The 26170-nt window shown below is 41.1% G+C and overlaps 1 protein-coding gene across 3 annotated transcripts in view; it reads right to left on the bottom strand.

Annotated features, from left to right (window-relative positions):
- THEMIS (thymocyte selection associated) overlaps positions 1-26170 on the bottom strand; it is a 218801-nt gene that overhangs the window by 95269 nt on the left and 97362 nt on the right. For all 3 annotated transcript variants that reach the window (XM_058677084.1, XM_058677019.1, XM_058676980.1), the window contains exon 4: positions 20055-21103. In XM_058677084.1, coding sequence (XP_058533067.1) covers positions 20055-21103 — 1049 coding nt within the window. The remainder of the gene's footprint in view (positions 1-20054; positions 21104-26170) is intronic.

Here is a 26170-nt window from a genome sequence, read left to right as displayed (position 1 = left end):
GGCCAGGCTGCAACATTCACCAGCTCATACAAGGCCAAATGGGAGGCCAGAGTACACCGGGCACTGGCCTAAAAACCAATGGTATGTATGTAAACTGTGTTTGGGAGTGGATCAAGTGGAGGTACTTGGGAAGCTCCCCTGGCGAGTCATAGCTCTCGCTGGTGAACACGCCGTCCAGATCTGGGGGTTGGACAAGCAGGGCATAGTAGCTCCAAAATGTGTAAATTGGTAATGGAACATGATGTACTGGGCAGGACTGAGCAAAACTTTGTCTACAAGCAAAACTAGAAACCAGCATGAAACACAGGTCATACCGAGCTAGGCTCTTGCACCTACTGGTCCTCAGAGCAACCACGGGCAGGTGCATGATTTACAGCTAGGAACAAGCCCAATCGGGGAGGTAACGGGACACCCTAACTAGGTTGAGGTTCCCACCAAGGGGCGCATGTGCTAGAATTGGGGCTGCGTTCTATCTAGGAAACAGTTGCAGTCACCCGAGGCACTAGTGTGGGCTGGGATTGGATGCACCAGGCCAGTTCAGACCCCAACACCATCTGGTGTCATGGAGAACCAGAGGGTAGATGTGGGACTGACTAGGCTGGGTCTCAATCCCCTACTGAGCCATGCATGAGCTGTATGTGGGTATGGACAAGCCATGGCCGGACTGAAACATCCAACAACAAGAACCAGAATGGGGTGAAAGCAAGCCAGGAAAAGCCACTGTTCCTGCTAGGACAGGAGGTGAACTGAGTTGGGTTGGCTCAAGGAGCCCCTGGCATGCGCAAAATCTGGCATTGGGAGGGGTTCTGATGGAGGAGCCTGGGCAACTCCTCTGGCAGGACACAGTCCCTGCAGGTAAGCACAAGAAGCATGACAGCAAACAGCCCAGAATAGGCCATGGAAAGTTTCCCACTGGCACACATTCAGCATGGGTCAGGAGCAGACCAGGCTGAATCAGTTCATGTCACCCACTGGCAAATCCGAACACCAGAACAGAGTGTGGGATGAGCCGGGTTTGGTCGCGACAAAACCAGTACACATTATGGAATGCCAGGGCGTGGTTGCCTGTACTGGATATGAATGCAGGACCCAACCAGCACACGTGAGATCCAGGAAGGAAGGGAGGGGCAGAACTGGCGGGAGGATTAAGGGGCTGGTCCCCTCGCCGGACAGCTACTCCCAATGGAGAGCGTGGGCTGGGATAGAGACAGACTAGACTATGCAAGGCTACAACACCTGTGCGCTGCATGTGGACTAGATCAGGGAAAAGCCAGGCTGGGCTGATTATTCCTGCTGGTGCAAGCATAAATTAGAGTGGGTGAGGGATGTTTGGGCATAGCCGCAGAAGCTGGCACTGGGGACTAATTCTGTCAAGTCAAATCACAGAACCACCTAAAGAGTGCATAAACCGGGACAGAGAGACCTGGGAGGGAAAAAGTGGGTTCCCCCTTCTTGGGTCACTAGTCCCGTGGGAGGCATGAAAACTAGGACGGGGGCTGGGATGGCTAGATAGACAGGCACTCAACAACATCCGTGAGGGCTGGATGGTTGAGTTGGTTAGATAGAACTAAGCTTTAATACCCATTGACAAGTGCCAGAGCCAAATGGGATGGGGGACAGACTGGTCTTCTGCTACACATACTGGCAAACCAGGGGCGGGCCGGGTGAGGATTATCGTGGGTTGCCCCAACTAGGCTGCAGCTCCCACTGGTTAGTGTGAGGGCCAAGTACGTGCTGGGCAGAACCAGACTGGACTGCAACACCCATTGGTTCCAGTGCAACTCGGGACTGAAAACAGAACCAACCCAGCAATTGCAACCACCAGCTGATCGGGGTGATGGACTGTGCCGGGCCCTGTGCTTGCTAGAACATGCAAGAAACTAGTCTGGGAATACCTCAAAGTTTCTTTGGAGATCTCCCCAATCGAACTGCTGGACTCAGAACTCTAATCAAGAAAAGACAGAAGACAGAGCAGATCAATCATTCATCTCAGCTATATGTTGGCAGCGAAATATGGGGCAAACGGAGACTTTATGATGGACCATATCAATCAGTGGACGACCTCATCGAGCGAAACTGGCAGCGATTCATAACTGGAGAACTATTAACACCACTTGAGCACATATCTCAGAGCATGCCCCACATCCGGGACTTAGGGTGGGCGGGGAACCGGGTGGGGTTTCTCCCTCCATATCCCCCTTTACCTCAGATACATGATGGAAACAATATGGACATAATAGTATTACCCACTTCCCTATCCCCCTGAACCTTTTTTTTTCTTTTTCTTTCTTTAACTGTAATTAACTATGTAAAGATTGTCAACAACAACACAATAAAATAGATTAAAAAAAATAACAAAAAAAAAAAAAAGAAAAGAAAACCAATACTCCATTTTATTCTTTTTTCCATTCATCAGTGAGGGTACCTTCCTCGCATTCAGATTCACATCTTGTCTCTCTAGAATGCACAGTGTTGCTTTGCCATTGATAGACTTCGTAAATATAAATCAACTCCAATTCCTATTTTCCTCAAATTCCCATGTCCTGTAGCAAAGTTTCCAATGAATTTTGAAGAGTTCAGCAACAAAATTACATGCAATGACAGGATGTGATTAACAAATCCTTGCAAACAATCTCTAACTCCCACTTTGTCAGCTTCTCAAATTTTAATATGCAGTGAGAGAACATTCCCTTAAATAACATTTACTCTTGGCTTATGCCATGGAACACTGGTTTATGTAACTGCCACTGTTGTTACGATCTTCACCATCCAAGTCTTCTACAAAAGTCTTTGTTGGAATGTGAGGGTCTGAGTTGGGCAAATGGCAAAGCATGAAGGCTGCTTTCTTGGATGCTCACATTCCATGTGGGGGAACCTGGTTCAAACCCCAGCTACTTTGCTTCCAATCTAACTGATCTGACAGATGTAGATCTCGGTGCCTGGGTGTTTGTCACTCAGATTGGAGAATGAGATTGAGTTAAAAGCCCCTGATTCTAGCCTGTGCCAGACTTGGATGCTTCAGGCAGCAGGGAAAGAAAAAGTTATCTCTATGTATATCAAATAAAATGAAAATAAATAAGCCATATTTCAAGTGTGAATTCCAGGGCCTGCACTTGTTCACACATATGTCCATATATCTCTAACACAGATATGGGTAAGTTCATAATAATACACAGATGTATGTATCAGTCTATATGAGGACAAATAATGGAAATTTACTATTAATAGAAAATTACTAACATGATAAAATTGTTGCTGATTTTTGTTTCTTATATCTTTTTCTCTATTTTCTATAATATTCTTTCTTAAAGCAAAAATGTGTATAATATATGTGTAAACAATGAGAATGATTCTTATTTGGAAACTATGCTATTAATAAAAATAACGAATGAAATGTAATAAAAGAACACACACAATACAAAGAACCCTGGAAGATAATGAATAATTACAGGAAGAATTATTCAATAAATGTTTTTAAGATATTTTGGACTCATCCTCTTGGTAAATATCAGATGGGCTCACACATATACACATACTTATATACACATTCACACAGTATATGCACATGTGTACAAATGTGTATTTAGATACAAATATGTATAATGCATAATATGCAATATATGTGTGAGAGTATTTAATGAATTTATGGAAAGGGGGAATTAAAAGTTTGGAGCTGATGTTTAGTATGCATTGCTTGGGATGCCAACACCCTATATCACATTTCCTGGATTAAGATCCTGACCCTGCTGCTGATTCCAGCTCCCTCGTTCTCCTACCTAGAATCCTAGGAGGTAACAGGTGATTACTCACACAGTTGCTTCCCTGCCACCTCTGTGAGAGATCTGAACTCAGTTCCAGGTTCCTGTCTTTTCCTGGCCCAGCATCCAGCATTGCAAAAACCTGGGGAGTGAACAAGCAAAGTTCTTTTCTTTTTTTTTTTTAAAGATTTATTCATTTTTATTGGAAAGCCAGATATACAGAGAGGAGGAGAGACAGAGAGGAAGATCTTCCATCTGATGATTCACTCCCCAAGTGAGCCGCAACGGGCCGGTGCGCGCCGATCCGAAGCCGGGAACCAGGAACCTCTTACGGGTCTCCCACGTGGGTGCAGGGTCCCAAAGCTTTGGGCCATCCTCGACTGCTTTCCCAAGCCACAAGCAGGGAGCTGGATGGGAAGTGGAGCTGCCGGGATTAGAACCGGTGCCCATCTGGGATCCCAGGGCGTTGAAGGCGAGGACTTTTGCCGCTGGGCCACGTCGCCAGGCCCAACAAAGTTCTTTTTCTATTTGTCTGTATCTCTCCCTAGTTTTTAAATTCATTTCTCTTTTTTCTTTTTTTTAAATGAAAGTTCATTTTGGTGCCAAAATTAGAAATTTATGCAGTTTTTACATAATATGCACTTTCTACCAGAGACAACCTATATTCTTCTGTGCATGTTTGTATGTAATCAAATTATTAAAAATAAAGAAGTAAATAGAATTGATGAATATGTACCAATGACAGGAGTGGGGTTAAGCTTAAAAACAATAGAATTAAGGACAAATAGAAAAATCAACATATTTTGTTAGACAAAAAGTAGTACTTCATATATTTATTAGGTAGAAAAGAACCAGTATTTTGGAAACTTACTCCAAAATCTAACTGTACAGATTAAATAAAATATGTTTTATTTCCTTTCTCCCATAAACATTAATCAAATTATTTCTGTTTCAACAGCTTTACTAAATATTTTAAAAGAAACATACAAATATAATAGTATTTCAGCTAATTTTTTGAAAATGCAAATGACCATTTTTAAGACTGTATTAGTACTCTATAGTAATTATCACTTCTTGTACTTCCAAGCGTAAGGGGGTTTCTTATTTTCTCACCCTAACAGGGGAATGGACCGTGATTTTCTTTGGCTAAGTAAGTGTAGCAGCCAGAGACAGAGATCGCACTGTGCATTATTTGCAGTCCATAGCTCTATCTTCCTTTCCCTTTAACATGATAAATCTAGATGGAGCAGCCAACTGGGAATAATTCACTGCAGAAAATTTTCTCTTCAATAATTTATACATCCATGAAATTTTATGTTACAAATTAAATACCTTAATATCAATTTCCACTTTTTTTTCTGAGAAAACTTAACAACCATCTTTGAAATGGAGAGAATGAAAAGACGAAATCACTAATCATACCCTCCAATGGCTTTTTGTTTTAAGCAGGCTAGACAGGATTAGAATTTCAGTCCTTTGAATTTTGTGTTCCAAGAATCTGTTCTTAAAGGACTTTACTTCCCACATTTTCTTGGATGTTCCTCTTTTGAAGCCCCTTTTGATGCTGCAACAGGAGGATTCTCCTTACTAAATCTCCCTTTGCTTGAAACAACAATAACAAAACAATTGTAAGTGTTCCCCCATAGTATTGACTGTCTTAAAATATTGCCTATCATTTCTAACTAACACAAAATAATCCAAACGTGTATTTCAGTGTAGTCAATACTGAGCTTTTTCCCACTTGCAAAGTTTTGGGATAATAGTAATTATGAGACAGTTTTCATTATGCTTTTGAGAATTAAATGAGCTTACACATGTGCACAGTTGAAGGCATCAGGTGTTAGTTCAAGTGCTTGGGCCCCTGCAACCCACAAGGGATCTTTGGGTTGAGTTTCAGGCTCCTGACTTGTGCCTGACTTATCCCTGACTTGGTGGGCATTGAGGGAGTGTTGCAAGAATTAGGGCTTTTACTAAACAATTGTAAAACTACTATACCAATGCATGAGGGGAGAATCGGGTGCGATCCTGACAACCTCTTCTTTTTTTTTTTTTTTTTTTGTTAATTATTTTGCATTATGTGACAGTTTCATAGGCTCTGGGAATCCCCCCACCCCTCCCCCTCCCCTCCCCCCGGTGGATTCCTCCACCTTGATGCAGTATTACATTTCAAATTCAATCAAGATTCTTTCATTGCAAACATATACCAAGCATAGAGTCCAGCTACTTATTGTCCAGATGGGTTGAATAGTTTCTTGGGGAGACCTTTTCTGGTCTGAAGTTTGAGCTGGCAGAATATCATCACAGTCAATTAAGAGTCCCAATATAACATCAACAGCAATTTGCAATGTTATGGAATTGACATGGTTTTGAGTAACCAGTGTATTAAAAAGAAAAAAAAAAAGGAAAACAAGTCCTAGCCACCACCTATGATTAGCTCATTGACATTTCAATTTTAGTTTATACACAGGACCGGCTGCTCTATACCTTAAAATGGCCATAAGGCACCATTCAGCTGTTTCGTGTCCATTTCATCTTAGTATTTAGCCAGTTGTTGTGTTGAAGTAAAATTTTGCTGATCTTGGCAGATTTTAGGATAATCCAGACTGGCTTGTAACTCTAACAAGATATATGTCAACATTTTAGGTGCAGAACATTTTTTTGGGGGGGGGGGGGGGTGTGCAGGAAAATCCTCAACACCATGGTGAGGAGTAACTAATCTTTGTGACCCACCCAGCGAGGCATGAGCCAATCCATGCCAGCTCTTTCCTGTCAGATTTCAAGTTCTACTTTCTGTTGTTTATTTATTTTAGGTTTTTTTTTTTTTTAGTTTGTATGATTGTTTGTTTGCTATGAGGGGTTTTTGAAGCGATCCCGATGGTCATTGCGAGGGAGAGTGGGGGTCCAGAGGTGGAACCAGGCTCGGACCAGAGAAAGCTCTCCTCCCTGGTCCCGAAGGACATTTATTGTTCTTCTGTTTCTGCAGACCACTCAGGGCTTCTGGTTGTCTTTCCGATGACGTTGGTTTCTGCACCTTAATTGTCGACAAATGTTTTGTTAGAGTTACAAGCCAGTCTAGATTATCCTAAAATCTGCCAAGATCAGCAAAATTATATTTCAACACAACAAATGGCTAAATACTAAAATGAAATAGACACGAGACAGCTGAATGGTACCTTATAGCCATTTTAAGGTATATAGCAGCCGGTGCTGTATATAAACTAAAATTGAAATGTCAATGAGCTAATCAGAGGTTGTGGTTAAGAACTTGCTTTTTTTTTTTTTTTTTTTTTTAACACACTGGTTACTCAAAACCATGTCAATTCCATAACATTGCAAATTGCTGTTGATGTTATATTGGGACTCTTAATTGACTGGGATGATATTCTACCAGCTCTAACTTCGGACCAGAAGTGGTTTCCCCAAGAAACTGTTCAACCCATCTGGACAATAAGTAGCTGGACTCTATGCTTGGTATACGTTTGCAAGGAAAGAATCTTGATTGAATTTGAACTGTAATACTACATCAAGGTGGAGGAATCCACTGGGGGGAAGAGCGTGGGGAGGGGTGGGGGGATTCCCAGAGCCTATGAAACTGTCACATAATGCAAAATAATTAATAAAAAAAAAAGATTAGGGTTTTTTTCCTCCTTCCTGCAAGTGTAAAACATCTCTCTCTGTTCTGTCACCGTCTCATCTCTTTATACCCACTCAATAAAATAAATAACAATCATAAATAAAACCTTTGGATCCTATCATTTAGAATTTTTACATATTTTCCCCCTTATGTTTTGAATTTCCTAAGAGTGTAATTCCATCTTCTCTCATGAGTTACACTTTCCTGCTTTTTTGCACCCTCTTATAAAACTTTATTCATTTTTTTTCTGATACTTGAATCACCATTGATTTCCTTTCTTCTAAATTATACATCCATAGTTAATGTTACATAATGCACCTCAGCCAAGACACTTCATTCTGAGCTTACTTTAAACCAAACTGTAACCCTCTCCCTACAAAACCATCCTCCAAATATACTATGTTCCCCACCTCAATGTATTTTTAAAAATAAATCTCCCCATTGCCTTGCATCCATTGGGATCCCATATGGGTGCCAGATCATCTCACTGCTCCACTTCCCATCCTGCTCCTTTCTTGTGGCCTGGGAATGCAGTCAAGAATGGCCCAAAGCCTTGGAACCCTGCACATGCCTGGGAGACCTGGAGGAGGTTCCTGGCTCCTAGCTTTGAATCAACTCAGCTCCAGCCGTTGTGGCCATTTGGAGAGTGAACCAGCAGATGGAAGATCTTTCTTTGTATCTCCTTCTCTCTGTATATTTGACTTTCCAATAAAACATAAATAAACCTTTAAAACAATAAATAAATTTCCCCATTATCCACTTCAATGCTATGTCAGAAATTTGTGCATTTTTTATTATCTGCATTTTATTAACCACACATCCATAGATGCAATATCCTAAAATTATATTGAAGGTATCTTTTCCATTGGCAGAGATGAGCATCTCCTCTCTTGTATTCCTGCTTTTACTTTCTAACCAGGAAACCTTGTTTCTATTTGAGTTGATTTATCCATGGGGTATTTTCATAACTTTATTCAAGTATGGTTCATATTGTCTCCATTGTAAGTACACAATCCAATGGTTTGAATAAATTTGGGGAACTGTGTAGCCAACTACAAGAATGTAAATTTAGAACTTTTTAGTCACTCAAAAAGTTGCCTGGCATCTGCTTGCAGTTCATCCCTTTGACTACCTATCACTCTAAGGGATTCCTGATCTGCTTTTCCTATCTACAAATTTTACTTTTTTCAATATTTTGGAAATCTTACATTGTCTTCAATTTGTTCTGTTTTGCAAGGTCTAACTATTTTTAAAATGGAGATGTTTATGAAAAAATAATTCTTTCTCAATATGAATACAAAGTTTATGTTTATTGTGTGAGTGCACTGAAGCACTAAGTTCTCAAAGAGAATTAAAGGTTAGATGCAAAGTCAGGGTAAGGAGCCTTTGAGTAACATGAAAAGAAGAGAAGAAATAGCCAGAAATAAGACAAGCAGATTGGCACCGTGGCATAGTAAGCTAAGCCTCCACCTGTGGCATTGGTATCCCATATAGATGCCTGTTCAAGTCCTGGGTGCTCCGCTTCCAATCCAGCAGCCTGCAAATGTGCCTAGGAAAGCAGTGGAAGAAGATCCTGACCTTGAACTGGCCCAGTTCTGGATGTTGTGGCCATTTTTGGAGTGAACAGTGAATGGAAGATCTTTTCCTATCTCTCCTCTCCATAAATATTTCAAATAAAAATAAATGAAGCTTTCAAATGTATTTGTCTTTTCAAAAATATTTTTATTTAAAAGGAAGGTTTTTTTCAAAGAGATAGAGTTTTCCATCTGCTGGTTCACACCCCAAATAGGCATAGTGGCCAGAGCTGAGCTAATCTCAGGCGCTGGAAGCTAAATGCTTCTTTCCAGCCTCCCATACATCTATAGGAGGCCAAGGCCCTGGGCTATCTCATATTGCTTTCCCAGGCCTTTTGTTGAGAGCTGGAGCAGAAACGGAGCATCCAGGACACGAACCAACATTTATATGGAATGATGTCACAGGGGATTAGCCTGTGACATCTCTCTCTGGATGCCTGAAAAAGAAAAGAAAAGAAAAGAAAAGAAAAGAAAAGAAAAGAGGAAAGGAAAGGAAAGGAAAGGAAAGGAAAGGAAAGGAAAGGAAAGGAAAGGAAAGGAAAGGAAAGGAAAGGAAAGGAGAGAGGGAGGGAGGGAGGGAGGGAGGGAGGGAGGGAGGGAGGGAGGCAAGAGAAGAGAGGGTAGTTGGTACCTCCCCAAACCTGTAATTGTCTTTGGCAAAAGTTCAAAAGAGAGACATATGCAGTGAAGCAATTACCTGATAATTGACACTTTGTAAGGGATATGTGAAGTAGCACTAAGACTGAGTTTTGACCACTGGGATAGAAGAACGTGGTATTGCTTTGCAGGAAGCCTCATTCCCCATCTTTGTCAATAACTAGCAAGTGATCTGAAAAACTTAAGAACTATTAATGACACAACTTTCATGATCTGACCCTATTTGCTCTTTGCTTATTTATCTTTACAGTAATGGCGCAGCTAATGGCATTGTAAACTCTCCTAGTTTATAACAAAATTATGCTTATCCATTGTTACCACCACAGGCAGGGCCTTCTGTCTGGACTTCCTGAAACATCACTCAACATCAAATGAAAATCAGTATATTTTTAAATGTTTCTCTTTATTCTTCTACTGCAATTATATAGTTCTGGTTTTACCCTAGGTGACAGTAATACTGTCTGAACCTTTCTTTTTTGTTAGGAATATGTCATTGCAAGTTCCTTAATGAATTTACCTCATATAGATTATGTCCCATTTAATAAAGCAATGGCTTCATATTCCTTTTGGGCCTTGTGCTTCATCTGCTTGATCTGAAATTCAAATTAAATATTCCTTGTCTTTGTCTCAGATCCAGCTCCTGAACCCACTCTTTCCAGTTAAACCCTGAATTGTTATGTAGAAAAATTTGCTGATGTCAACAAAAATAAGCAAAAACTCTCGTGTCTTAAGTTCACAATTTCTCTTATTTCTTCTTGTCACCAGATCAGGAAAGAAAATTTTCAATCACAAAATCAAGCAAGAATAGCAAGTCAATAGGAAACCTTTTTCCTTCATTTGATCATTTATCCTGACCTTTGTTATCACCCTGAGATAAAGTTGAAAACTTTGTCACTTTTATAGCCCAGACAGGATGTTAAAGTCTGTCATCTTTCAAAGATTATACTTTCTTTAAAATATGACATTTAGGCAGATTCTCTAAAAAGTTATAATTTCATTTCTAATTCATTGCTTAATACATACATGTTCATGAATAATTCTAGTGTCTTATTCCACATGTATAAAATAAGCACTGTGTACATGTGCACAGGAGCATACATAAAGGATCTGGCATCTTTTCCAACAAATCTTTGCCCTTCAGTTTTCTCATCATATGTATCAATTTAAAAAATTGTTCACCAAAATAAAATTATGTCTTAATTCAAAAAAAAAAAAAAAGACTGTTCTCTAAAAGGCACTACAGGATTAAAAGTTAAGAAACACCAGGGGAAAACAATTGGCCTAGTGGGTAATTTGCCGTATGGGAAATCCAAATTACCTAGGTTCAAAATAAAGTTACAGCTAGGCTTCAAATTCTAGGTTTCAGCTAATGCATACCCTGGGAGATAGCAGGTGATGGCTCAAGTACTGGGATCCTGGCATCCCCATGGGAAGTTTAGACTGAGTTCCAGAATCCTGTCTTCGGCCTGCCCAGTCCCAGATGTTGCAGGCATTTGAGAACTAAACCAGTGGGTAAAAGATTCTCTCTCTCTCTCTCTGTCGCTCTCTCTTTCCTAAATAAGTGAAAATTAGCAATTAAAAAAATCTAAGGACACCTGGAAGAATTATATTCTACAACACCAAGAAAGAATTTTAAATAAAAAGTGTATGATATCCATGTATGCGAAATACTATATGTATCAGAAAATGCAAGAACAAAGGGCCTAGTATAAAATTTGACAACCTGAGTATCACTGGTAACTAGAATGCATAACATACTTGTCAGCCTCAGTTACCTCATTTGCACAGCATCCATTTCATGGAGCTGTGTAGTGAACTAAATAAGAGAATAATATCGGTAAGCACCTAGCCTATGGTTAGCAACAGCAGAGCTCAGTAATGAGCAGCTGGTGCTTCTATTACACAAGTTGGAATCCATCTGGATCACAGACTCTGGATAGCTCATCGACCAAAGGATGCCTCGTAGCCCTGCGTGAGAGACTTAGGTTAGGACAGTGCCTACATGCACTGAAAATTCCCAAGTGACTGAAGCTCAGGAAAGACTCCGGATCCAGACAGAGTAGAAAAATAACTTGAGTAGGGCAATTCTTGTACATGAATATCATGTTTGTTTCCTTTTCACAACTGGCAATTGTATACTTTTATAAATCTTGGTTAAGATTGGGAAAGCACTTGAGAACACATTTTATAAAAGATGAACAGTATGTGAAGATCATGAGCATAATGATACAAGTTGCATTGTTACCTTTCCTGTTACTTTCAGGCAGTAGATGCTTCCTGCTTTTTCATATCACTTCGTAGTTTTACAATTACTTCATAATTTTACCATCAATCCTTCTTAATGCAGTGTCTGTAAAAGCAGCAACAGATGTAGTGTAGAGCTTCTGTGGTCTTTAATCCATAAGATGACTGCCATTTGAGTAATTCTGTAATGCAGAGCCCTCTAATTTTATATGGCTCCCTTTTATTTTCTTCTCATTAGATCTACAATCAGCCGTCTAATTGGTTCTTGGTCAACACATTGAATGCCTGAATATTGTACAAAATAATTAAAATTGGCTTGTTCTGCTAAATGTATCTTGAGATTTAAATATTGAGTGGAAACTAGCACATCATAATCAAACTGAAGCTAAATTCTTGACAAACATGAAAACATGCTTTAAGCTATAAATGTTTGGCTTCCCTTAAGCAACAGATGTATGAATGAATAGTTTCTTTATGAATTTTCAGAGAAGTTAAGAGTCCTCTGGTCTTTAAAGCTTGAAATTCATTTTTACTCCCTACTAATTTACTTTTAAGATCATTTTTCCCTGCTAGATTTTCTACACATCCTTACATAGGAATGTTATGTATATTTTCAGTCCTGACACTGATCTAGAAAATTTGGTTTGAAAAGCGAAGCATAGGGCTTGGAATGGTAGCCTAGTGGCTAAAGTCCTCTCCTTGCATGTGCTAGGATCCCGTATGGGCGCTGGCTCATATCCCAGGTGCTCCACTTCCCTTACAGCTCCCAGCTTGTGGTCTGGGAAAGCAGTTGAGAACGGCCGAAATCCTTGGGACCCTGCACCCGTGTGGGAGACCAGGAAGAGGCTCCTTTCTCCTTGCTTCAGATCGCCTCAGCTCTGGCCACTGCAGCCAATTGGGAAGTGAACCAGTGGATGGAAGATCTTTCTCTCTGTCTCTTCTTTTCTCTCTAAAAAAAAGTCCAGCATCCTATTATCAAGGTATATTTAATAGTTTCAATGGGAGTCCTTTTATTCAGGAGCAGAGATGCATATTGCAATGTATCTTCATTTCTCAGTATGCTAGTCTCCCTTATACAGTTCATCTATGGGACTACATGTTTCTACATGTTTACATATATATGTATATATTTATCATGTATTTCACATCAACATTGCCTTAAATCAGAGAGATCGTATGATATTTGTCCTGTGGGGATTGCCTTATTTCACTATGCATAATGGTCTCTAGTTGGGACCATTTTATTGCAAATGACAGAATTTCATTACTCAGCCATTAACAAGAATGAAACTCAACACTTTCTTAATTCTCCTTACCTCTTTATCAAGGCCTCCTAATATAACTGACTGTTTACAGGGCATGCTGTTTGCTAGACTAACCTCAGGCAAACCAACAGCCGTGAAACACTCATCTGCTTGTGTGTATCAGCTCAAATGCCTGAACTCATTCTAAACTCAGTCTCACATTTATAAATTTATCTATTAAAAATCAGTTCTTAACATTGCTTTACTTCCAGATTCAAACACCTGATTTCTAAGTACATCCATGTTCCGGGGTTTTTGAAAGCCGCTATCACAATTGTGATAGAAAACAAATCAGCAGCTTTCATGTTAAAGCCAGAAGTCACACCAAGAGTGGGTATCAGGCTTCAGAGCCTCAGTGTCAGTTGTAAGTCTCTACACCACATCAGGCTACATAAAACAAAAACAAATCATACCACGTGTGACAAATTCGCATCAATTATAAATGAGAGGATATAATACTATTCTCCAAAGATCTAGATTTAGCCCAGGACCGTGGGTTTCTTTAACACATTCCAGCCACTCTAACTGTCACAGCAGATGAGAAGTGACATTTTAGCACCACCAGCAGCTGTTGAAATGTTCTCTGCATTTCCCAGGAACTGTTGATTTCGTTCTGTCTTTTCCAGCCCTCACTCTGTTTCTGGTATAGGATTTCTGTTCTGCTCATTTCACAGAGCCTTGTCGTTACTGCCTCCTGTGCTCTTTGCCTTAACGTCTCCTATGTGTGTTCTTGTCCGACAGACATCTAGAAATTCTGGCAGCAAAGTGGACCCTTGGGCATTAAATGACCAAACATCGTTAGTGAAATGCAGGATTTCTGCTCCCAGCCGCAGTCTCTGAAGACATGGAATATCTCATCTTTCAACCAAAGGTTTGTTTTTCTATCTGGTTATAGGCCCTTTCATCAGAATACAGAAGTTACATTTCTCCTATGTGGTACTCAGAAGGCATAGCCATATATATCCACGACAGGCAAAAGCCCCAGTGAGTGTATGTTCTTCCAAACGATCTGCAAGTACAGCTGAAATAGGAATAACCTTTGGAAACAGAGAATTTCCACTAAAACATTCTTATCCAGAGCACAGTTGCAGGCCCGATTTCACTTATTTGGTCACTTTACAAAGTTGCTTTCATCAGATTAAAAACCCAAATGCATTTATCTTATTTTTATGTTACAAGCCTAAATAGAATTTAGGAACGTCACTTGGCATACACCTAAACCTTTGTTTAGATTCCATATATTATTTAAGCAAATGGTTACCAGCACATTTGCAAAAACAACAGTAAAATTGCTTTTGTAATTGTTACATGTAAAGCTGCATAGGGTGGACAGGGAGGACACTTACGGGAGCACTTCAGATGCTGCTTGGGATGCTTGCAATCCTGGGAAAGTAGCAGTGATGGCTCAGTTAGGTGGCTTCTCACTAACACTGGGAGATGGAGCCTGATTTCCAGGTTCCTGGCTTCATTCTGGTCAAGCCTTTGCTCTTGTGGGTATCGAGCAGTGAATCAGTGAGTCTAAGATCTCTGTCTCTGCCCTTACAGTAAATGCAAATAGATAAATAAAATGTTGGAAACAGAAGAAATGATCCAGTAAAGTTAGGAAGTCAAAGTAAACTCACCATTAGGGCATCTAGTACTCTTTGATGTGTATATAGCATTTTAACTAGTTTAATGAGTTTGAATATTTAAACTCCATAAAATAAACCTACGAATTGGTCTATGAATTTAAATTAATATTCCATATGCAATTCAAGATCTTAGAGGTGCTTTTTATAATGGCTGTGCCTATAATGTATAGACTATGTTCTCTCAAATACTACAAAATTATATATACAAGAAACAAAAGTTTTAATTCACATATAAGAAAAAATATATAATATATGGCTGCAGCACAATCAGCATGAACTGAAACTGGTGTCAGACCAGGCTAAGCATAGCTGTAGCACTCACTGACAAATCCTGAGCTGAGCTAGGCCATTCCAGTCTGGGCCACAGCACCCACCAGCACACATGAGACCTAGGATGGAGGGGACAGAGGATCAAGCTTTATAGGATGACTCCACGGGGGTGTCCCTTCCTGAGCCATTGCTTCCACTAGAAAGTGTGAAAACTGGGACTGGGAGCAGATCAGGATGGGCTGGGCTACAATATTTGTTGGTCTACATGTGACCTGGGCTGGGGGAGAGCCAGGTTGGGCTAAAGGACTGTTTCGTTGTTGCATGCATGAGCCACAGTAAGTGCAGGCTAGTTGGGCTTTGCCTGCAACAGTTAACAAGCACTGGGAGTGGAGGTAAATCCTGTCAAGCTAGTCTGTAGAACTACCTGAAGAGTGCATGATCCAGGACTAGGAGGGAGCCCATTGGGGAAACCTTGGGCACTTCTCTGAAGGGCTACAACTCACACTGGTGATCATGAGAACCAGGGCTGGGGGCAGGCCGGGCTAAACAGGCTGTAGCACTCACCAGCTTGAATGTGTGTTGGATACTGGGGTTGGTCAGGTTGAGCTAGGCTTCAATACCCATATATGTATATGAGAGGTGAATGGGACATTCTGGCAAGAACAGCAACCAAACCTGGGGAAGGACCTAGTTGGGGGTATTGGGTGTCATTTCAACTATGCTGCACTTTCCACTAGTGTATATGAGGGCTGAGTGTATGTTGGGCAGGATTGGGCTAGGCCACAGTATCCATTGGTTTCCTTAAGAAATGGAACTGGAGATAGAACTGACCCAACAATTTCAACTACCGGTGTATGCATAGGCAGATGTGGGGGACAGACTGAGTCAGTTCCCATACTGACAAGCACACACAAGAGTCAGGTCTAGGATTGCCTCAGATGAGGTTTCCTTTTGGATTCACTCAATTGAATCATTGGACACAGAGCTCCAACCATAGGACAATCAAAGGATCTGTGGTCTGACCGTCGAGTGCATGAGTCAGAACTGGCCTTTTCAGTGGCTAAGATGGGGCATTGGACAGCAGGCCTAGATGCACATGGAGGATATGGCAGTACATTGGATCCTACAGAGGACATTTGGTGCCATAACAGAAGAAGGATGGCAGAAAAAATTGGACAACTACTCCAGCCAAGCACTGACAGTAAATATCTGGGTGAGTGGAGACTCTAAGGTGGACTGTAAGCCAATGGACATTGGAAGGATCTCTTCATTCGTGAATCATCAAGATGGACAGCATTTCAGAACTGTGGAAATCACCTGAGCAGAACCATCAGAGCATACTCCACATCAGAGACCCTGGGATAACATCAGGTGGCCATTTCCCCATCCCCAGGTACTGAGGAGATTGGAAGGCTGGGTGTGGCTTCTTCCCTTGTCTCCTACTTTCTCCCAGACACAGGAATTAATAGAAAATTTGGAAACAATGGTCTTACCCACTTCACCCCAAACCTCGATTCTTCCCACACTAATCCACTATGTACACATCATCAAAAATAAAATCTGAAAAGGTCAAACCCCAAAACCACATATGGTAATAAAACTCAACAACAAATAATAACAATAACAGTAATTCTTATAAAATTTGTATTTTATAAAATAAAATTTCATTTTAAACTATAAAAGATGAAATATGCTTCTATTGTAGAAATGAGAAGATTGGAGGGTGCCACCATGTCAGAGAGGACCAAGCAGTCAGCTGGAACACCCACATCTCATATCAACACTATTGGTTTGAAACCATTGTACTCTGTGCTTCCCATCCAGCTTCTTCCTAACACACCTGAAAGACAGAAGGCAATGGCCCAGATACTTGGGTTAATATCCCAAATGTGGGAGACACAGAGGGAATTCCTGGCTCTTGGTGTTTTTTTTTTAGAACATTCCTGGATATTTCGGGCATTTGGGAAGGGGGGAAGATTAGCTGATGAGCTTTGTGCCTTTCCTTCCTGTATTAGTCTGCCTTTTAAATAAATGCATAAGTCTTGCTTTTTTTTAACTGAAAATAGCTAGTTTTAAACCTTTTTTGAATAGATTATGCTGACACAGATAGAGCTTCTGCTAGAGTTTATACTCCTTAAATGATTCGCACAGCAGATTGCTATTTTTACAATGGAGAAAAACAAATGTTGAAAAGTTAAGGTCAGTAGGTCTGAACACAATAAAATATAGTGGTCTCTAACACTGTATAGTGATTTCAAAGCAGAGACAGTGTCCTCTAGCCACAGGTCTTTCAAAATGAAATCCAGGTATTATCAGCTGTTCTTCCTGGAGACTCTAGGGAAGAATTGTTCTCCTGTCTTCTCACTTCTGGAAAGCACCTACATACCTTGATTCATGGACCCCTTGTTCCATCTCCAAAGGCCAACTACTTCTTCTGTCTACTCTGCTGGAATCCCACCTTCCCCCAAAACTCTTAAGGACTCTTTGATTATTCTGAGCCTATCTGAATAATCCATAGTAAACTTTATCTCAAAGTTAAATTCTATTCAAGTGTGTGTTCTTTTTTGCTAAGCAGAGCTATTTATTTATATATTATGGCAATCAAGGCATAGATATCTTTGGAGGTGGGCACTATTCAGGCTTGCACTAATAATGAGGAAACCATCCCATCTCTCATTACATTCATCTCAGTAATAAAAATTATTCCCAACAAGAGGAGCCGACAGGACCCGCCCTCAATACCTATTAATAGTAACTTGATTGGAGATGATTAAGTTATTTGAAGAGAATTCTTCAAAGCTGTTTCTCTCAAAGGAAAATTTCTGCTGGCTTTACCTTTTTGCGCACGTGAGTTTGGTAATTCTTATTCAAATTTCCTAGCACCCAGAATGTCATCTTTGAAAAACAGAATTAAAATGCTTCCATATCCAAATCCTGTTAGCCTAAGGGTCCCCTCATTCCTGAGTATAAAGAATAGACACAGAGTCTCTCTTTGCATTACTAATTGTTTTGTTTCCCTAAGCTTCCAGCAAAACATCTGCCAGACCAGAACACACTCCTTCCACAAACCATAGAAACTCTGCTGATGAAACCACCTATGCAGTATAACGTAAGGGCAAGCACTTCCCAAGCATCCTACAGTCAGTTTTCAGAAAGAAATATCTCAACTGAAAATGTAACTGAATCTCCTCCAAGACTGCAGTTGTTGATCCTGTAATGATCTCTTAGTGTCTGTGATTTTATTGATTTTGGTCTCGATACAAGTGTTAAAGATGACAATTCTGAGATAGGAGAAATGTGGGCAGATGCTCACATTCTCACACGCACAGTTCTGCCAAGATATTTTTACATCTTCTGCACATAAACAAAATGAAGGCGTGTGTTAGAGTTGTGTGCTACCAAAAACCCACTAGAAGAAAAAGTTAATTCCATGCTCATTTCCTGAATGAAACATTAAAATAATTCCACCTAGGAAAAATGAACAGCACTTCTAAAATGAAAAGGAAATTTGTATTTGAGACAACATCCTCAATTTCCAAAATGCACTGAACCAGCAATTTGAGTCATCAAGTCAAATATCATCCTTGCCATTTTTAATTCAGCCTAAACTTTGCCTTGCATCAATTCATTAAACATCAGCATACATAGCACTGCTACAGCTCCCACTTTGTTGAGGTTCATTCATCTACTGTGCACCAGAAAACTTCATTTTATTTTTTAATAGGCTTTTATTTTGAATTTTGAATTATGTGGTACAATTTCGTATAGGCTGGGGTTCCCCCGCAAACTCCCACCTCCCATCAAATTTTTCCCATTTTGTTACAATAGTGTAGTTCTTCATAAGGAATCATAATTCTGTCAGTCTCTTATTTGAGTGTACCCCGACATTGTTGGTACAGACAATGTCAGACAGTCCAGCATCCCATTGTCTACACTTGTCCAACAGTTTCATTGGGAGTTCATCTTTCGTCTGGAAGCAGGGATGAATGTTCCATTATACCCCCATGTCTGTATATTATAGACCCCAGTACTCCATCACTATACATTACCATAAGTGGGAAGCCATGAAACAAGGTCAACAACTGGTATGAGTTAGAACAGCCACAACAACAACAACAACAAATTACAGCACCATGAAAAAATGTGCTGCTGAGTAACCAACACATGAGTGAGAAAAAGAAAACACAAAAATATCTTGGGGAAAATGATGCCATCATATAATCCATGAGTCCGTGATGAATTCAACAAGAGAAAAGGAATTATTTGGAATAAACCAAGCTGAAATAAAAAAAAAAAAAACACCTGCTAGCATGTATGTGGGGAGAAAGGCACCCTCCTTCATTGCTGGTGGGAGTTTAGGTTAATACAACCATTGTGGAAATCAGTATGGAGAGTGCTTGGAAAATTGCAAATAAACCTGCTAGATGACCCAGCTATCCCGCTCCGAGGAATATACCCAAAAGAATTGAAATCTGCATATGAGAAGGGGATCTGTAATCCTATATTTGCAGCAGCACAATCTACAATAGTAAAGACATGGAAGCAATCCAGATGTGCGTCCAAAGAAGAGTGGTTAAAGAAACTGTGGTACATCTACTCCATGGAATATTATTCAGCTATTAAGAAGAATGAAATTATTCTATCTGCAACCAGGTGGTTCCAACTAGAGACCATTATGCTCAGTGAAACAAGTCAATCACAAAAGAACAAATACCATATATTCTCTCTTATATAAGGAAATCAACATGGAAAGTGTAACTTCAATAATCCAATTCATACTGTTTTTTGTTTGTTTGTTGTTTGCTTTTTTGGCTGTATCCCATGTGTTTTGATGGTTTTTTTATTTCAGTTTGGTTTATTCTGAAAACTTCATTTTAAATACAACATGAAAGCAAGAAAGCAGGCCAAAAGAAAAGACTTGAAACAGATCACCCACAAAAACAAAACACTCTAAGGGAAGAGCTACATGCTCATTTTCTTACCTTGGGAGACTTAGGCAGATCCGTTGTCCTTTCATTTTGTAAAGTTAACAAAGTTAGCTTTGTCTCTTCCACTGAGGGGTATTTGGGAGGACGAGGTGGGGGGTGCAAGAGAGAGCTTTCATATCTCCGCATCATGTAATATTGCTCTTCAGTAATCTCTTCTACCACACTCCTGATCAAAAGTGATCCTGGGTCACTTGACAATTTGCTAACTAACTGAACAGTCATATTCACACGGGCAACAGGAATTTCCCAGCACTCCTTGGGGTTGGCAAAGTCACTGATGATTAGATAAGAGTCAGTGATATCTTCTTCCAACTGCAGTCCAGGCATAGCAGCCAAAATGTCTTCTTCAGTAGAAAGATCTCTCACAGACACTTTCACATTGAAGGGCAATCGGAACTGTTCACACAGCTCAGAAATCTGATACTGTTTCTTGTCATGAACCACCTCCACAAAACCCCCTTCCATGTACAAAGGGAGCAGAGTTGCCTCATAGGACGTTTTGAGGATTTTTTCACATGCCAGAACAGCCACCATTTTTTCTACTCCTTCGCAGAGGACTTCAGTTGTGTCTGACTGATGCACGAGAAACTGGTCCCCGACAGACACAGCTGACAGCTGATCGTGCAGTGGATGGAAGGCCTTGGTGGCCACAACATGCAGGGGCTCCTGTTCATTTGTTGCTATCTGGAGGTCATAGACGGTTGGAAACTCCCGGGGTCGCCGCTTGAATTTGCCTTTGTAACTCATGGGGATCAAGAAATGTCTTTTAGGAAAAGTGCTTCTGATTTCGGAGGCTAAAATCCGTGAAGCCTGATGTTTTTTGTGAATCACAATGGTTTTCCCAGGCTGCAGGATGCTTCTTGGCAGCTTCTTCCCTTGGGGCACTTCTATGACTTCAGCCACAATGGGGAAGTCTTTACTGGTCTTTTCCAAGAGATCCTCTGTAGACAACAGCTGGAGGAACCAGTTAGCATCATAAGAGTCAGTAATATCTTTGACTTCCACATCTAAACTGGGTAGGATGCGGATTATATCTTTTCTGACTAAAAAGGAACAAAACAAAACAAAAGACAATGATATTTCTTCCTGCATCAAAAGCTTTTTTTATGAGATACACTCAAGGTCCCGTAAATAGAGGTTATTTAGGAAAAAAATGTGCTGAGATGATGAACATAATAGAGTAATTCTTCCGTGTGACATTTCCTTTCCAAATTTTTAAGATGAAAAAATATCTAATATAATTCAAGCACCATAAAACAGGTATTAACCAGTCATCTGGGGTCTTTTGAACCATACCACCAAAATCACATCCCCCTCCCTGTGACCTAAAGGTAAATATTGACTTGATTTCAGTGATAACCATTTCTGCTTTGGAACTTATAGATTTATGTCATATAGTGTACATGAATACAGCTAGGTGTGTAAATGTGCATGCAAGAAAATATATGTGAAGATGACGTTGCCATATCACTTAAAGCCACATGTTTGTGGTTCAGACATTACATGTAAAACTATTGTTGAAAAAGTCTCATTAATTCAAGACTTAGTTTTAAGGCACACACTCTTCACAGGAAACAATTCTTTGTGGATAAAAATGTGTAGTATCATGAGATTGAAGGTCTTCAGAGTGATAGGAAGAAATGGAAACCAAGATCTTTCTTTCTATGATGTCAGTTTTTTTTTTTCATTCCCCACAAGGGTAATATTACTCCCAAGTTAAAAAAAAAAAAGGAATAAGTAAAAGGGTTCTGAGTCACAGAGGGGTCACACATGAAAGCTGGGTACACTGGTGGCTTTTACCAAGATATCCTTGGCCTAACAGGTCACATCTGTCACTGGGAACATTTTTCCAGTCTCCACTATACCAGAATATTTCTATCTGCTATGTGTCAAGTCTTCTGTCCATCCATACTTTTGAAAATGAACACTGTGGATCACTTACAATATACAATTACCTCTTATTAAATACAACCAATGTTACCATTTTGTATATTATTAACTCTTTTAGAAACATTTGAAAACCCTAAGTCTTAATTTCATTCTGTAGCCAACATAGTCTATCTTTAAAGAATGGCATGAAAGGTACTATTTTATTTTCTTGAAAGGCACAATGAAAGTCAATGGTTATACAGAAGTCTCAAGATACTTCAATTTTTAGGAGAGAAAAAAGAATGACAAAGCAAAAAGAAAAATCTCATGTCATAATCAGTTCATTGTGTAGAGGCTAAAAAACTACTAGTCTTTCTAAAGGCAAAGCAAGTTTCAAAAGTAAATCCTCATTTAGATCCAAGAGAGCTACATGAAAGAAATCTAGTTGAGCGTCACAGATCCTTGTATTCCTCAAATCTTGATAAGAGCTGGATATTGGTATGATAAATGCCTTACAGGACTTTTGGGAAGTTTAAAATAATCCATCAGAACATCAGGGACCTAATAATGCAAGTGATATTCCAATCTATATCAGTGCCCTGTAGAGACTAAAGGCCAGGGATAGCCTTATTGCCCTTGGAGAACTTTGCAGCTGCCAGAGAAAATCTCCATGTCATGTTATATAACTTTTGTTAATTTTTTTTTGTATCTTATACTGGCTGTAATTTTTCTGTCTAAATCTACTGAAATGATTTTACTTTATCTCATTTCGCTGACATTTGACAAAGCAGATTTTTCACGTCATCTTCTTTAACATATTTTCTTGTTTTCTTACTTGTGATTCATTTCAAAGTCTTTGGTGGTGGGTTTCTTCTCTCTGTACATCACCCACTCTTCACACATGCGTGTCTTTTAGGTTGTTAGGGGTTTTTTGTTGTTGTTGTTATCTTTGTGTACGACACGCCTACAGTGATCTTGCACATTCTTATGTTTAAATATCATCTATATGCTCATGAATCGCAAAGTAAAGTTCTAGCCAATTCATTCTCCTTATCTCCATATGTCTATGTAAGCTTGCCATTTGGACATCCAACAGATATCTCAAAATTAACAGGCTCAAACTATAACCTGATCTTCCCCAAACTTGGCTCTATCTGTGCCAGTTATTGGCAACTTCTTTTACTTTGTTCAGTCCATGAATCTCAGAGATATCCTCAGATTACCTCTTTATCTAACATCTGAAATATTATGCATCAGGATCTCATATGTGGCAGCCTAACCAGTCTCTTTATACTTAAGTTTTAACAAGGCAACCAAGGGATATTTGCAAATGTTAGAACAATGATGTTTCTCTTCTGTTCATAGGCTGACAATGCTGGTCTTTTTCTTTTTTTTTTTAAGATTTATTTATTTTTATTGGGAAGGCAGATATACAGAGAGAAGGAGAGACAGAGAGGAAGACCTTCTGTTCGATGATTCACTCCCCAAGCAACTGTAACAGCCGATATTGCACCAATATGAAGCCAGCAGCCTGTAATCTCCTCCAGGTCTCCCACACAGGTGCAGGGTCCCAAGGCTTTGGGCCATCCTTGACTGCTTTCCCAGGCCACAAGCAGGGAGTTGGATGGGAAGCAGGGCTGCCGGGATTAGAACTGGTGCCCATATGGGATCCTGGCACATTTAAGATGAGGATTTTAGACACTAGGCCATCATGCCAGGCCCACTGGTCTTTCAATAACAACAAAACAAAAGCCCTTATTTGGTCCCAATGTTGTATCATTTGAATACCATATCTACCTGACCAGTTGTCAATCAGATCTTTTCGTGGCATGTTTCATCTACTTGCTCCATCCTTTACTCAGATATTTTCACAGGCACCTCTTTGAGTCTGCTTAAATATCATTTTGTCAATAAGATATATACTATAGCTGCCTCATTTAAAACTTCAACCCAGGCTGTTTAAGCAGGTATAGCCACCATTTGTAATGCTGGCTTCCCACCGATTCGTGTCCTGGATGCTCCACATCCAAATGAGCCCCTAACAAATGGTCTGAAAAAGCAGTGAATGTTGGCCCAAATACCTGGGCCCTTGTCACCCCTGTAGGAAACAAGTGGGTGAGGCTTCCTGGTGGGGATGCTAGCTCCTTGTCTACCACTGCCAAGTGGTGGGTGAATCCAGGGCTTGCAAGAACCATCTTGTCTTGCCTGCTGGCCACCTGGCGGCGAGCTCTGGGGTCTTGGGGGTCTGGAATTACTGCCTAAGGACATCCATGAATAAGGACATAGTACATGTAGTTGAGGAATGAATCCTGGGGGACCCTCAAAGATGCGGCCACTGTACTTGCAGGTAAGTGAGGGGTCTGAGACCTGGTGGCTTGGAGGGGAGAGACTGGAAGATTTGTATGGGTCAGACTGATGCCCCAGCCCACATGGAAATCTGGAGGTGGGCTTGTTAACATAGAACATTGCTGACCACCACATGCCAGTCCACATGAAAACTATGGCTGGGGATGGGGGCCTGTGTAGCAGGATGAGATCTTAGTACAGGACTAAATGTCTGAACAGGAGATGGGTCACATTAGGCAGGGCAATGACACTAACCAGCACACAAGGAACCAGGTCTGGTGGTAGATTCTGTGGGAGATTTGTGGGCCAAATTCTGTAGAAATGTAAGTCCTGCTGGTTAGCTCAAGAGTTGGGTGATGATGGACTAAGCTAGGTGTGACTATGGAACCTGACAACACTCATGGATACAGGTACCAAGAATAGTCTGAGCAAGTCCAAGCTGTAGCACCCACATGTGCATCCTAAAACAGGATGTGGTACAGGCCAGGCCACAACATTCACCAGATCATACTAGGCCAAGATGGAGGAGCAGGCTATGCCGGGCAAGGGCCTCGCACCCATTGGCATTCGTAAGATCTGGGTCTGGGAGTGGGCAAAGTATGGGAACTTGGAAAACCCCTCTAATGCGTCATAGCTCCTGCTGGTTAGCATGTGGTCCAGGCCTAGGAGTTGGGCAGGGTAGGCAAGGTAGCTCCAACTGTTGGCTAATGTGCTGGTTGGTTTTGGAAGTGAGCAGATGGGGCAGGGATGAACAAACCTTAGCTTACCAACAAGTGCAGAAATCAGGCTGAAGCACAGGTCATGCTGGGCTAGGCTATCATACCTACTGTTGTTCATGAGCCAGGGATGGGATCAGACTGAGCAGGGCCAGGTTCCAACACGCACCAGTAAGAGTTGGGACTGAGACCAAGCCAGGTCAGGCTAGGCTACAGCATCCAAAGGCAAATGACAAGACAGGAGAGGAGCTGTGCCAAGCTGGGTCAGAATAACCACTGGCACTCACAAGATCTATGGCTGGGAACAGGCCTGGTTAGGGAGTAAAGGGGGTGCCCTGGCTGGGCTGTGTTTCCCACTGGTGAGTGCAAAGGCAAGAGTGGTGGCTGCTGGCTAGTCTAAGCATGGCTGCAGTGTCCATCAGCACAGGTGTGGACTGGGTTAGACTCCAGCACCCACTAGTGCTCCTGAGAACTAGGGTAAGTGTAGAACAGGTTGGGCTATGTCTCTGCCCCTGCTGGGCAATGTGTGAACTGTGTCTGGGTGTGGATCAGGCTTGGCTACACTTTAACACCCAACAGTAAAAACCAGAATGGGTAAGGGCCAGTGAGGAAAAGCTACTGTTCCTGTTAGGACAGGAGGTAGACTAAGTAGGACTGGCCCAGGGACACAACAGTGTACGTGAGATCTGGCACTGGGAGAGATCCTGTTGGAGGAGTTTGGGCAACTCCTCTAATGGGACAAAGTCCCTGCAGGTGAGCACAAGAACAGTGATAGAGAGCAGTCTGGAACAGGCTATGGGACCATACTCACCAGCATGCATTTTGTTCACGTTAGGGGTGAACCAGTCTGGGCAAGTTCATATCACCCACTGGTGAAGCCAAGCACCAGAATGGAGTGCGGACCAGACACGGCTGGGTCACAATACAAGCCAGTTGACATGAGGGCCAGGACTGGGGGTTGGATGGGCTAGGCTAGGCTGTAGCCCCCATCAGCCTGAGTTGGAATAAGGGTTGTGTCTTGCCCTGCCAGGCTGCAGCACCCACTAGCAAATGCTGAGAGGCAGGCCATGCCAGACTGGGCCGCAGCACCCAACCAGCACACATGAGACCCAGGCAGAGAAGGGGTGAAGCCAGTAGGGGTGTGGTGGAGAGATCCCATGTTGGGCCACTACCCCCACT

Source organism: Ochotona princeps, chromosome 1 (genome assembly GCF_030435755.1).
Source record: "Ochotona princeps isolate mOchPri1 chromosome 1, mOchPri1.hap1, whole genome shotgun sequence".
Lineage (NCBI taxonomy): Eukaryota > Metazoa > Chordata > Mammalia > Lagomorpha > Ochotonidae > Ochotona > Ochotona princeps.
Note: the sequence above shows the minus strand (reverse complement) of the source record. Positions and strands in the feature narration are given on the sequence as shown.